The sequence below is a fragment of the Alosa sapidissima genome, chromosome 6, assembly GCF_018492685.1.
Source record: "Alosa sapidissima isolate fAloSap1 chromosome 6, fAloSap1.pri, whole genome shotgun sequence".
Classification (NCBI taxonomy): Eukaryota; Metazoa; Chordata; class Actinopteri; order Clupeiformes; family Clupeidae; genus Alosa; species Alosa sapidissima.
This window is the reverse complement of record NC_055962.1, coordinates 12,813,887-12,827,970: the sequence shown is the minus strand read 5'-3', so window position 1 is coordinate 12,827,970 and position 14,084 is coordinate 12,813,887. Positions and strand designations below refer to the sequence as shown.

Below are 14,084 nucleotides of genomic sequence, written 5' to 3'. Positions count from 1 at the left end.
ACTCTTGTGTGAACTATAAAGAATTTTTGGCCCAGTGCCTAGCAAGTAATACAATGTGTGTTATTACATAACTGCATATTATTGTTTCACCCTTAAGGCAAAATATGGAAAAACAGCAAAGTTGAAGGGTGCAGTCATGTTATTCTTTATTAAATGCATACAGTCAGTCTCTTCTTTTCTGTTGTTCCCTAACAACCATACAACAGGAGATGTCAATGGCATGTACCACTATGGAGAAGGGTGTGTTGGAGAAAGCTTTATTTTGTGTTCAGATGGTAGAGTCCATGTTGTGTAGGTGATCTGTGAGGTATGTGTGGAAGGGTGTGACATGCAGGACAGTGTTTGGCAGCAGAAGGAATTCATTCGTTTCTGGGGCTATGCCAGGACTCGTACCTTCAGGGTACTTTTGGGTCCTCTGACACAGAAAATGCATGAGAACCACACACACACACACACACACACACACACACACATACACACACACAAACCACCATTCACCATTTCAGCCCAAAGGCCCAGTCATCATTGCTCTTTTTTGACAAGTTGACCTTTTTCATTTCACTTTGTCACTTTATGATTGTACCTCTCAAATCTACAAAGAGCATTGTCTTGATAATACATACAAATAAATGCTAAATTCTTTTTTTATGTGTAACTGCTGATATTGCTGTAAAATTGTACATTGTCTGTGTGCTGTGAAAGACTCTGCATTCAAATGTATAGTGCCATGGATATTATCTTTTATATTATGTTCAATTTCGTTCAATTCCGTGGGCATTAAAATATCACTCTGAATGTTGTTTGTTCACTGTCTTCCTGAGAGTCAGTCATCTGGTACAAATCTATACTGTTTCATTATGCATGCATACATTTTGTACATTCTGTATCTTGCACAGATCCTATAGAGAACATTACTGCCTATGCAAGGATGCTTGTTGAGCTTCAGTGATTCGACTCACACCCACAAAAAAATTCCAGACATGGGCAGGGCAGTGAGCTTGTGGCTAGAGAGTCTGCATGAGATATGGTGAGCATAGTGAGCTTGTGGCTAGAGAGAGTCTGTCCTTTCTACAGAGGGAGGGAGAAGGCAGCACGGAAATAGCTGTCCCTCCGTCATATATTAGTAGCATAGCAGCCACCTTGTGACCTCACTCCCCACCACCACTGGCATACACAACCTTCTACTCACCACCACCACTCTGGTATACACAACCTTCTACTCACCACCACCACTGGCATACGCCACCTCCAACACGCACACTCCCCCATTCCCATTCTAATCTGGTTGCCAGGCATGACACGTTCACACACCCCCAATAGCCGTGAATCAGAGCCTGTTGAGGCTTAATTACTTCCCCATTATCTCTTCTGGGGCTCAACCGCACCCCTCGGCAGGGCTATCTCAGGGTTTCTGGCCTCACCTTTACCCTCGGGCCAAACAGTGCTTAGTGGTTGCTCAGAGGCGGTGTCAAGGTGGAAGGCGGAACTGAGTCGGATAAGAGGATTCAGAGCCAAAATGGGAGTCAGTGTCAAAAATATAACTAGTCACTGACATTATGTCTAAGACTGACGTCAAAGGCTTCATTGCTAACAAGTGACAACTAAGCTACTTTACAGGGCCTTCTGTTTTCTTCCTTCCTTCATTCCTGTCCTCCCCACCACGTTTCCCTTCTTGCTGGCCTCAGACCGATAGATGTCCTCTTCCTACAACACACCATCAAACAGCTTCAGGTGATACAGAATACAATGGCTATGTTGTCAGTTTCAAGTCTAGACCAAACTGTTCTCATATTGTAATCTGTGCTTTTGTAGCCTGTCTCTCTTTCTCCTTTTTTCTGTGTTGTTAGCCCTTTTTCTTTGTCTATCTTCCTCCACATCTCTCTCTTCCTCCTTCCATCTCTGTCTCTTCCTTTCCCTCACTCCTTTACCATATCTGATGGAACTGTAAGGATGTCTAGTAATTGTTCTAAATTCTCTCTCTCTCTCTCTCTCTCTCTTTCTCTTCACCACAGGTGTGTTCCTGCGTTGGAACCGCTCGTCCAAGTGGCTGGACGAGGCCTATGATGAGATGGTGCACATCATTGAGTACAACAAGGAGCTGCAGAACAAAGTGAACAGCCTCAGGAGGCAGCTGGCCCAACTGGAGACAGAGGATGGCCCGCTGCAGACACCCTAGAACCGGAACCGGAACTAGAACTGAGCTGAGTGGCCCTGAACCGCACCTGACCACCTGACCTGGCTACCGGTCAAAACGAGCAAAACAACCCTTTCTGACACACATCAAACTGACCCACTGAATGACATAACAAACAAGAAGATAGTATTTGTCTTTTTCTTTAAACAATTATGTATACCGCACACAGGTCAGAATTAACCTATGATCGCTAGTCGCAAATCACTCACGCACAAACACACCTAGACACACTGCCCTTTGATCACTACTCACACATCACATACACATTCCCTTGGTAACCCAACACACACTAATACTCTGTGCCATTTTGTGAATTACTTTGTGAGCCCTCTGCATTTGGTGGCCAGCAGGGTCCTTACTGAGAGTTTCATGTTGCGTAACACATTCCAGAAGCTGGGGCATCCCACTCTATTCCATACTTGATTTCTGCACTCGATTTAAAAGATAATTGCCCCATTCACACCACACAAACACTACACATGTCTACATAACATAAACTGTACAAATAAGGAGAGCCTAGATGTTATAAATCAAACAAACAAAACAACATTTAGTAAACAACAATTTCTCAACTCTAGGTGGTTAAGTGAATGCATTGTTTTGGCAGCCGTCTTGTTGCATATTCGAGCCTGTTTTTTTTGGAGTAGTGTCTGCTTTGGGATTTCAGGCCAGTAAAGAAATCCTGTTAGAAAACAAAAATGTTAATACAAAGGTCACTTGCCATGCCAAACATTGTTTAGTCACGTATTTTGGCTTTTACAATATTTGTTATGTTTATGAGCTGAAAAAAGTATAGATTTTGCAACCACATAGTTCTTTGTATAACGCTACAGTTGTTCGTTGCCACAACTGACTATAATTATTTTATAAATAGCCAATAATATTTGCATGTACAGTGTGTTTGCTTCATAGTTATTACTCTGTAACATAGATTCCTATCGATGCTTGTTTTCAGCTGACTACTAAAAGTCCAGAAAGCTCTGTGTCCCGCCATGATAAATTGTTCACAACATAAGGCCTGTAGCCTGAAATCGATTGCTTTGAGAGATTAAAGTTTGAGCAGGAGGTTTTCTGCACAAGGATGACGAGAAACATTCCAGTAATTCAGCCCTTGAACCCTCTCTTTATAGACAGACTTTAGATACCATACGCATCTCAAGCCCTTGATGGTGAGAGTAGGTTGTGGAACAACTGGTTTCACCACCCAAACCTCATTCCTTGTCCTCCTCTGGAATAACAACTCAGATTTGAACTGTCTGCCCCTCTAACACCTTATATATTATTTATGTTAAGACAGTTTGGCACAATAGTACTAAAGTTGACAGTGTGGCCAGGCATGGACTTAACTTGTTTGCACACATACGACATTTAAATGCACTATATTCTGTAGACCAAACTGTTCTCAGATACTTTCTGCTAACTGATCAAATGCACCTCTTTTTAATCAGACGCACTATGTGTTCTTTTTTATGTACTTTGCTTTGTAAAGCACTTTTAAATGCTCCATAAAAACAGCAGGTTACGGTGGCCAGTTACTACACACTGATTACATTGTAACCATTTCCACCAACCCAGCTTGTCATCTCAACACCTTCATCTCATGCTGACAATGCAACCACCACAATAAGAACAAGCTCAGTCAATTGCCAATATGCCAGATCCTTCCTGGAAGACTCTTCAGCCAGCCCAGAAATGTCCAGAATGAACACGTTAAGAAGCTGAAGGATTTATTTGTGTTCCAAAGTTGAATAAAGAGTTGCTCTGTTGGGCTTAAACAAGATATTAAGTGTCTGAGTGAACACAAAGGAGCAGAATATAAAAGCAGCATTACACTGACGCTCCACCAGAAACATATAAACTGGCTGAAGAGCTTTCCGTGGCATACAGTCCATTCAGCACTGACTGACTGTGAAATACCTCCACTCCATTCAGGGCTGCCTGAGCCGAGTTGCACACTACCACCTCCATAGGACCGTTCCACTCAGCACAGCATGCTGCTTCTGGAAAGCTGGAATCCGTCCATCCTCCCTCCCACCTCTGGCATCTGACTTCTGTATCATGTGAGTGGGGAGGTGTGTAGACGTGCAAAGCTTCACACACACACAGCCAGAATTCAATTCACTTGGCTAGAAGTTCTCAGGCACTTTCCAGAATTATGCTTTACATGTATGAGGCCACCCCCACCCCAAACACACACACACACCTGAGAGAAACAGCAGGAAGCCTCCTGAAGTGCCATCCACTCCTCTCACAGTTGCCTACAGCTAGCATCTCCTGAGGACAGACAAGTCCCACTCAACTACTCAACTCCAACTGAGCCCCACTTCCCTGACACCAACATTATGCCATCAGAGACTGAAGTGCCCCCCCCCCCCCCCACCCCCCCAAACACACACACAGCCTCAAAAGTATTCCACGCGAGGTGACAGAATAACCCACGGTTATTAATAGAGGGGCTTCTTCCACTGACGCTGTTCCCGTCCATGATGGTAGATTTGTTTTCTGGTCAGTGTTGACTTATTGATCAGGCGCGAGGGGGAGTGTGGCTCTCATCCAGTCATGTTTTAGTTTCCCCCCGGGACCCCCCTGTTATCTCGCCTCAGTCGCCTGGCCAACACAGGGACAGTCTTACCAAGTGAAGTATGACAAAGATCACCCTCCTCCTCTTGCCCTCATATTTATTGATATAGTAGCCTAGACCTACTGCTCTGTCAACTGGATTATTTTACAGTAAACATTTTTACAACCATTGAATGTAGCCACTTTCTTTATCATTGTGATTCCTGTTAATTAATTAAAAAAATAAGTGAAAGGATATAGACTATGAAGTCTGCCTAAGTACCGGTAACTCTGTTAGTCATTTGTGTTGTAAGTTAGTTTCTGTCATGTTGGTGGTGAAGAAACTACTTGCCAGATGTCAGCTGATGCCTTCTGGTCATGTCTATTGCTTGTCAGTGTTGTAATCTGTACAGGGACCAACCTTAATATCACATCTTACTTTTCTCTTGACATCTTGACCGTAGTGTTGACTTGAAAATGATATACATCAAGTAGTAGTATACATCAACAGGTTATATCAACCTTGTGTGCAATTACTTTAAGCCTTTTTAAGATTGAATATCACGCCTGGACCTAAAGCCATAGAGTCAACATGGAGAGGATGTGCCATTCTACTATGTACGAACACATGGTGTGAACAATAATGTCTACATTTTTGTGTGCCATTCTATCTTATGCGATTGAGGGTTGAATACATTATAACCATATTATAACCAACTATAATTGAACATAAATCTGTGCATTGGTATAGAAAATAAGTCCAGATATTGTCAACTAGCAAATATTCAAAGACTTGGTTGTGCAACATCTGCATGTGCTTTCTGGGGGGGCATTTTGAATGTGTGTGTGTGTGGGGGGGGGCATTTCCCTCAAAGTATATTATGATTATAGCTTGCCTGGACCAACTTGTGCGTAGGCTATGCCATACTGTACATAGCCTCGTGGTCTGCATGGGTGGGTGAAGGAGGGAACAGTGGAAACATGTGCGACCTTAGAAGCATGCTTTTAACAGCATGACATTTCTTATGACGTAGGGTGGGAGTGGTAATGGTGGGCGAGCCGCACCTCCAAGGGTCCGCCAATAGGAACGAATGCCGGCTTGTGTTGAAGCCAGATGGCAGCTGATATATATACCGTGTGTCCTGGGCTGATGCAATAGAGAAAGACTATCATATGGTTGCTGACAGAGAAAGGGCCAGCATCTCATCTTTGACGCGCAGTGTCGATCCAAGTCTATAGGTTATCAATCTACATATTTATTTATTGGTGAGTGGGAATCTTTTTAAATGATTATTTCAAACGACTTCTGTAGTCTATAGGCAAATATCCTAAGCTAGTCCTACAGATTGTTCATAAATGATCATAGATGTGTCAAAATAGAGTGAAAAAAAGTTTGCTCTACATTTGAATAATTGTAAGATCATTGTTTCTAACAAGGCTAAATGAACAGTCTGATAGTTTGAATGTGAGTAGTGGAAAATACTGTTATAGTCAGGATGAAATGAGACAGGTTGCGTCGTGCGTATGGAAAAGGGCAGACCCTGCCATATACCATCAGGTTGCGTCACTATTGGAACGAATTACTTGAGCAGCTCTTCTCTCCATCTCTCTGCTGTCGTGGCGATTGTAGTCTCGCATAATGACCTCCTTCAGCTAGGAGTGATGTGTTACCCTCTAAACCTGATTCTCTCAACCCAGTTATGCAACAGCTAACCGACGTTCGTGATGTGAATGTCTGAGGCTCTTGCGTGGCTTGGTTTCACAAAGCACACAGGCTTGCGCAAAATTGGTAGGCTAGCCTATTCTATCCGAGCTGAAGATGAAACAGCCATTTCCCAGTGCCATGAATTCGGCTAGCACGAGCCATCTTAAACTGAGTATTGTGGTTCTGGCATGTTTCCATTGATATTGGCCATTATTTTAAATAATCAGCAGGCCAATTTTGGCCATGATCGCCCAATCAGAACATATGGGACAGGTTATGGTTACCGCAACATTGCTAAAAAAAGTTACCCTATATATCACCATTAGACTTTAGTGAGTGGCTTTTGCAGTGAAAGTACCTAGGCTTGCTTCTTGCGATTTTCTATTTTCACATCCGATTGCTCGGAGAAACTAACAAAAGATACCACTACCCCACTGACCCTCTTGCAGCCTTCACGAACCTCGAAAAGAATTGCAAATAGCCTACCTGGCACTGTTTACTCGAGCGTCAACCAATAATCGTGTTCTCATTGGCTTAAATTGAAGGCAGGGCAGTATAAATTCTCTCAAATTACACATTTAATTCCTTTCGAGCACGCACACCAGTGTACGGTAAGTCGACTGTGGGATACTGCTTATCACATGCAGTTTTTACTTAATGTGTTTTTGTACGCTGGAGTCATATAATTCCACCGTAGCCTACTGTAGACCTAGTGTAACATTTTTATTTTTATTTCGCGACGTCGAAAGTAAATACAAATAAAATATTCTATACGAATGGTTAAATGGGTCGTATGTGTTTGTTTCAATTCAAGCAACCTCTGAAAAATCCTAGATAGCCTATACTGTAATGCATGTCAACAACGAGAAACCATAGAAACCTACATAGCTCATAGAAACGTTTAAGACACAAAGTTTAGCTTTTTGTTTCAGAGACAATTCTTCCCGAAAGCACTAGCCTACTGCAGTTAGATAGATAGATAGATAGATAGATAGATACTTTATTGATCCCCAGGGGAAATTCAAGAGTTAACCAATTTGAATACCAGATATGCTGAAGGTGTAAATCTGTTTCACATGCAAATTGTGTCCATCACTTTTCTGCAGTTATTTGCATTCTTTTGTTTTCTTGTCTCTTAAAGCTTGGCTTGAGTAGAAGCCTTTTGGCTGAATTGCCAATTAAGATTTTGTTTTCTTCTGCTCCTTTTTTCAGGTAACTGAAGATGCCAGTAATCAGAGTCTTGAGTAGAGTTGCCAAGCAGGCCCTCCTGGCCCCAGGCTGTGGATGCCAGCCAGTGGCAGTGGCTGTGCGTAACATTAGCTTCTCTCCACGTCAGGTCACCTCGGGATCCGATGCCAGCTTCCACTCGGTCTCCTTCTCTGAGACAGACCACCCCAAAGTCCTCATCACAGGTATGGGACGCAGACATGGTTCCCCGTCACTACATTTTTATTTAAGCTGTTACTGTAATTGGTTGAGGAGCATACTTCATTTACCAGGAAACATAACTTCCCCGAAGCACACACATTGATTAAATGTTCACTTCTTCTATATGAAATATGTGAGATGTCACACAATCTCAATCTATTTTAAACTCCCTTCATATGTTTTGTGAAATGCCTTTTTACTTGCATTGGTAACGTAATACTGTCAAGCTGTGGTGTCTTCTGTTAACATCATGTTTGTCCTCCTGTCTCTCCAGGTGGCTTGGGGCAGCTTGGTGTGGGTCTGGCCCAAATGCTGAGGTAAGCTGATATCAAGTCAAGTCAAGTCAAGTCGGCTTTTATTGTCAATTTCTTTACATGCACTGGTCATACAAAGAATTGAAATTTCGTTTCTTACTTTCCCATGCAGACATAGACATGCTTTAAATACAGACATAGACATACTATGGACATAGCCATAGACAATAAACATTAAATTAAAGTGCAAGACTGAAATATAGAACATGTATGTATCAAAATAGAAATATAGGACATATATATAACAAAAAAAATAGAGGTAGTTGTGTTGTATATTTCTATAGTCTTAACAGTTACATGAAGTTTAAACTTGTGCTTGTGTGACCTGTATATTTACATTGATATGCAGTATGCCCACCATTGCTCCATGTAGACATTATGCCAGATGCTGGATGTAACTATTTGCGTTAAGTCAATAGTTAACAGATCATACTAACAAATTCAGCCGACATCCGTCAGAGTTTCTATAAGAGTTTTGAAATACCAACAGATAGTAGTCAAGGCCGCAGGTGCTTTCGTCATTGATAAGATTTACCCCTTTTTTCAGAAAGAGATTTGGGAAGAATAATGTCATTCTGTCAGACATTAGGAAACCACCAAGCAATGTTTTCCACAGCGGTAAGTGTTTCTGAATGTGCATCAAAATATTTGGGCTTCTTTTTTATTTAAAACATTTCAATTAAAAACATTTATTGAATGTTAATTAACTCTTATGGTGCTATATATGAATAGCCCCTTGAAGCCATATGCTGCTTTACCTGATAAGACTGTAACAACCGATATGAGAAAACAAAGACATAGTTGTACATACGGTAGTTGCTTTTGGCGATGTCCCTTTGCACTTCAGATTAATGTGACAACGGCATCTAAAATAAGGAGATTAGATCTTGCCTGAACGTACCTCCATGTTTTGACTTGACTTTGCATACTTCACATACATTTTCCAAGAAATGTGCCAGGCTGGTCACACGGTTTGGACTGCCCAAGAACAAGGAACCGTACATGGAGAAACTAGATGAATAAATACCAGATGCAGTGCAGCTGAGTGTTGAATAACAGCATAGATTTTGGCATGAGTATCTACACACATTCTTATGTGTTATGTCATTAGATATTGGAGCACCAACCCCTGATTTCAGGATAGTCATTTATGTATCCATATTATTACAGGGTATACACCAGATGTTTTTCTTTGTTTTGTAAGACACTGGTGAAACATAATTGTAGAATTGTAGATGTGTGGCAGTATAGACTCTGTGCTTAGGAGTAGGAACATAAGTATTGGGTTGGCAGAATGGTCACTGAAAGGGATGTGAATTGAATTGTTGTGAGAGGAAAGGTACGGTCAGCACTTTGGGAAATAAATAGTCCGATTCCGGTAATTAGAACACAAGATGAACTGTGACTGACCTGTCAATATTCAATCCTGAGCTGACCTCTGGCAATATGTGTTTTGTCTTTTGGAGGGGGTTGGGGGCAGAGGCTACAGGGAGATAGATTGCTATGTGCTCCAGTGAGCCAGCTTGTCTTCTTCCAAACCGGCGGCTTCAAACATCACAACCATCACCTAGTAGCCAGGGAAACAGTCTTTGTTGTGACATTTTGTTCCAAAGTTCTGAAAGCATTTGGCTGTCACCACCAGTAATATGCAACTTAACACCGGTGCATTGAAAACTACTTGCACAGCAAGTGTGAAGATAGATGTGTCATTGTAATTTATCTGTTCGTATCAAATGAAGGGTAATGTCAAATGTCAGCATGGGTGGAGTTGTTTTACTGAATCAAGATTTTGAGAAAAGTGTCACATCTTGAGTTGGCAGTATTAGTTGTTTAGAAGTGCTGAGGGTTTTTTTTTTTCAATGTCAAGTTCAGTGAACAATTCAGTGACAATTTCACTGGTGGAGGAGTGACTGAGTTTACTAAACTAGCTCATGTGTATGTGCTTTTCCTTCATCAGGACCCTTCATCTACGCAGACATCCTGGACTACAAGAACCTGCGGGAGATCGTGGTGAACAACCGCATCACCTGGTTGGTGCACTACAGTGCCCTCCTCAGTGCCGTCGGAGAGGCCAACGTCCCACTGGCGCGTGCCGTTAACATCACCGGTGAGTGGACCACCACGTGGCCACAGAATCTAGAATCCAGAATCTGGGGATTCTTGTATTTTATACGGTTCAGAATATGCAGTGGATGAATAAGGGATATTGATTACGCTATATTCTTGTATTATATACAGTTCAGAATAGGGATATTGATTACACTATATTCTTGTATTATATACAGTTCAGAATATGCAGTGGATGGATAAGGGATATTGATTACGCTAAGTCAGCACAGACCACATAAGGGCAGTGTTTATCTGGTCAGTTAATTTGTTAACACACATTAATGTTTAATGTTTAATAGTGTTCTGATATATTTCCTGCAGCTTAAAATGTGTTAAATGTAGTTGTCATAGGGAAATTCTGTAATTGCATTTAGGATGGAATAAAGAACTAACCATTGTGTAATACTTTCAGAATGTTAGAGTTAGAGAAGTGTATTACTTTTAGAATGCGGATGTGTTTTACTTCTAGAATGCATAGGACTGTTGCATAAATGCAGGGGATTTTATTCTTTCTCAACCCTTCCTCAATCCTTTTTCTGGCAGGTCTTCACAACATCCTGGACATCGCAGCAGAGCACGGGCTCCGTCTCTTTGTCCCCAGCACCATTGGTGCCTTCGGGCCCACGTCACCCCGCAACCCGACCCCTGACCTTTGTGTGCAGCGTCCCCGCACCATCTATGGTGTCTCCAAGGTCCATGCAGAGCTGATGGGAGAGGTGAGCTGGATGTCCCCACCACACACAGAACGGCCTAGCACATCTCATTGTGCCAAGACCTCGCCTGACTTTGGAATATGACCTTAATACCTGTCTCTCTCTGTCTCTTTGTCTCTCTCACACTCTGTCTCTTTGTCTCTCTCCACAGTACTACCACCACCGCTATGGCCTTGACTTCCGTTGCCTGCGCTACCCTGGAATCATATCCGCAGACTCTCAGCCAGGGGGTGGCACGACAGGTGAGACAGACCTGGACCTGGGCCATGTGAACACTATCTTCCAAGCCCAGATGGCTTCTGGATTTTTCCCTGTCACACCATGATACCAATGTGCCTGTACACGGGGGGTGAAGGGGTGTGTAAGTGGGTGAGGGTTTTGGGTAACTGAGAGGGGAACATTGATGAGGGCTGCATTTCTGCTCTGTCCCTCACGTAACTATGTTTAGCTCCCCCCTTGATGAAAACTCGATGACGTATGTGTGGGATTGGTCCTCTCTCCACCAATGATCTTGCTTCTCATGTGCCCTCTCAGATTGTGGTTTAGTGGGTGTGAACCTGATGAACCCTGCCAGTGTTCTAGAATATGTAAAGAAACAATCCCGTATAATTGACTTTTTACTGATCCTGAGGTGCCAATCAAACAAAGATCATCGGTTCTTTCTTTTCCCTTAAAGCTTAGATGTACCCACTGATAAAATATATCCCAGGTGTGTTCCCAGATCTGACTTTTAACTTAGGATAAAAGTATCTGGTACATTAACAATTCATAACACACACTACCAGGTGTATGTCTGCTGAGTGCCAAGTCTTATTGCTGTGGTTCCATGTCCCTCTTCTTTGTAGACTATGCAGTTCAGATTTTCCACGATGCCATCAAGACCGGGAAGTTTGAGTGCAACCTGAAACCGGACACACGGCTGCCCATGATGTACATCGACGACTGCCTGCGGGCCACTCTGGAGGTCATGGAGGCGCCCGCAGACCTGCTCAGCATGCGCACATATAACATCAACGCCATGAGCTTCAGCCCAGACGAACTGGCGCAGGAGGTCCAGAAACAGCTGCCCGACCTGCAGGTCGACTACAACATTGATCACGTGCGACAGGCCATAGGTAAGGACTTTGTATGAAAAGTTTTTTCCAGAAAATTGGACCATGGAATTGATAATGAAATTTTGACCAAAACATTTTTATGGGGACATTTTAAGATTTGATGACATTGTACAGAACTTGATTTAAGAAATTGAAATCAAGTTCTCCTTGATGATATATTGAATTGAATTTTGAGGAGCATCTGAAAAATCTTCAAATGATTCAATTGTAACCATTTCAACAGCTCCCTTCAACTATATTTTAAGGGAGCTACCCCAGACATTAGTGGCCTTTCTCCAACTGATATCTTTATCTTGTGTCTGTTCCTACTAGCTGACAGCTGGCCAATGAACTTCGACGACAGCAATGCTCGAAACGACTGGGGCTGGAAGCACGACTACGACCTGCCTGAGCTTTGCCAGACTATGCTCAACTTCATTGGCGCAGAGAGCCGCATGGCCCAAGCCAACTGAGCCTGCTCCGAAGGCCATTGAGACATGTACATAGTGTAAAAAACTGTTGGCTTTGGAGAAGAGAGAACTCTAGGTCTGTAAATAGTATGTCCCTGTCTCTCTCTCTCTCTTTCTCTGTCTCTCTCTGCTGCTTGGGAAAGCCTTGTTGTCTTATAGCACACAAGTCAGTGCCAGATTCAGAAGGTTCCTTTTTTGGTACTCTTGGCCCCTTAAAGTGGGCACAGAAGACCTCATGCCATCACTACCACCACACACACACACACCAGAGAGGCCTGCAAGTATGTCGCAACTTCCTGGTTGGAGATCTGAGGAACACACAAGCTAGAGGAAGTGAAGTGTGTGTGTGTGTGTGTTTGGGGAAGACTCCTCTAACACAATAAGAATGTACTTAGGTCATGAAATATACATGTGCAATTCAGGGATACAGTGAGCCAAAAAAACGATGAATATGATTGTTACTGAGGTCAAGATGGAAATACCCATCTAAGGAATACCTTTTAAAGGGCTCTCTTTGATTTTTGTCATTTCCTTTTGATGATTTTTTGTAAGTGTTATTATTTTTTTGTATAAATAAATTATACAACACAGCTTAATTAAGAATAATAGTCACATACAAATATTTCTGGGATGAGGTCAAGGAAAATAATACCACTAACAATGATGTATCCTTGCTGGATAAGAAGTTACATAACAACGTCTGTGGATGTACACTAGTATGTGACTATAGTGATGGACATGTTTCTGAGCTACACTCTCTGTATTTGCCCGTGTCTACCTGTCATTTGTTATTCTGCTTCTATTTATTTTGTCTGGCAATGTATGGCCAGAATTTGCATAGGTTGATGAATTGATCAGCCAGCTTTGCACCATAGATATGTCTGAAAATCAAACAAATCTTTTCCATGTTTTTTTTTTTTTGGGGGGGGTGGGGGGTGGGGGTTACATTACCACAGATTGTCCACACAACAAAATTCCCTCAGTGGGGACGGTAACTCTTTGGGTCAGGAGCTATATTGAAATGGATGAATAAGCCATTTTTATTTTTTTAAAGTTCAGTTTTGTTAAATTGTTTCTTATTTGGAGAGCATTGGACATGTTCCAGTCTTTTGTCTTGACAAACCTGCTATCTTATTAAAGCCTTTTTTCGAAGTATTTTGAGTTGAATGACTTTATTGCCATGCCATATTGCCATATTGCCATGGTGATATTGTATTTCCTTCACTAACACAAATTAAATCAAAATGGCAGACTCAGATGAATTTAGAAGAGTACAGAAATTGTTTCTCAATATTAAATTCCATAAACTACAAACACAAAATACTATCTCAAGTACAACATCAGAGATCTGAGCTATAACCACAAATGAACAACGTTGCTAGGATGGTATCAGAATCATAAGTTGGTGAAATTTCACCATGTGATGGGTTTTCCAAGGTACATATCTTGCCAGTTCTTAAATATTCAGTCATTTCATTTTTTTTAGTAAACATAAAAC

The 14,084-nt window shown here is 42.0% G+C and overlaps 1 protein-coding gene and 1 long non-coding RNA gene across 3 annotated transcripts; one reads left to right on the top strand and one right to left on the bottom strand.

Moving 5' to 3' along the window:
- Nucleotides 1–668: 668 nt before the first annotated feature.
- Nucleotides 669–4,489, bottom strand: LOC121711747. The gene is made up of 3 exons (XR_006032425.1): nt 4,398–4,489; nt 4,112–4,284; nt 669–1,704 (listed from the first exon to the last, which is right to left on the bottom strand). It is a non-coding gene; the product is annotated as an uncharacterized LOC121711747 (long non-coding RNA).
- A 1,379-nt stretch (nt 4,490–5,868) lies between these two features.
- On the top strand, nt 5,869–13,741 carry tdh (L-threonine dehydrogenase). 2 transcript variants are annotated; one of them, XM_042095790.1, is made up of 9 exons: nt 5,869–6,019; nt 7,671–7,870; nt 8,161–8,203; nt 8,748–8,818; nt 10,158–10,307; nt 10,853–11,025; nt 11,174–11,264; nt 11,868–12,137; nt 12,450–13,741. In XM_042095790.1, exons 2-9 carry the CDS (start codon nt 7,681–7,683, stop codon nt 12,587–12,589), a joined length of 1,128 nt encoding a protein of 375 aa, XP_041951724.1. In that variant the 5' UTR covers nt 5,869–6,019; nt 7,671–7,680; the 3' UTR covers nt 12,590–13,741. The 2 variants fall into 2 exon arrangements, with proteins under 2 accessions (XP_041951724.1, XP_041951725.1); XM_042095791.1 differs by lacking the exon at nt 5,869–6,019 and adding an exon at nt 6,974–7,069.
- The last annotated feature ends 343 nt before the right edge of the window (nt 13,742–14,084 follow it).

Bases quoted from the DNA above. Each gene is read 5' to 3' on its own strand.
- tdh (XM_042095790.1), top strand. From the start codon at position 7,681: ATGCCAGTAATCAGAGTCTTGAGTAGAGTTGCCAAGCAGGCCCTCCTG. The intron at 8,204-8,747 runs GTAAGCTGATAT...CCCTTTTTTCAG, and splicing joins GGTCTGGCCCAAATGCTGAG to AAAGAGATTTGGGAAGAATA. The intron at 12,138-12,449 runs GTAAGGACTTTG...TGTTCCTACTAG, and splicing joins TCACGTGCGACAGGCCATAG to CTGACAGCTGGCCAATGAAC.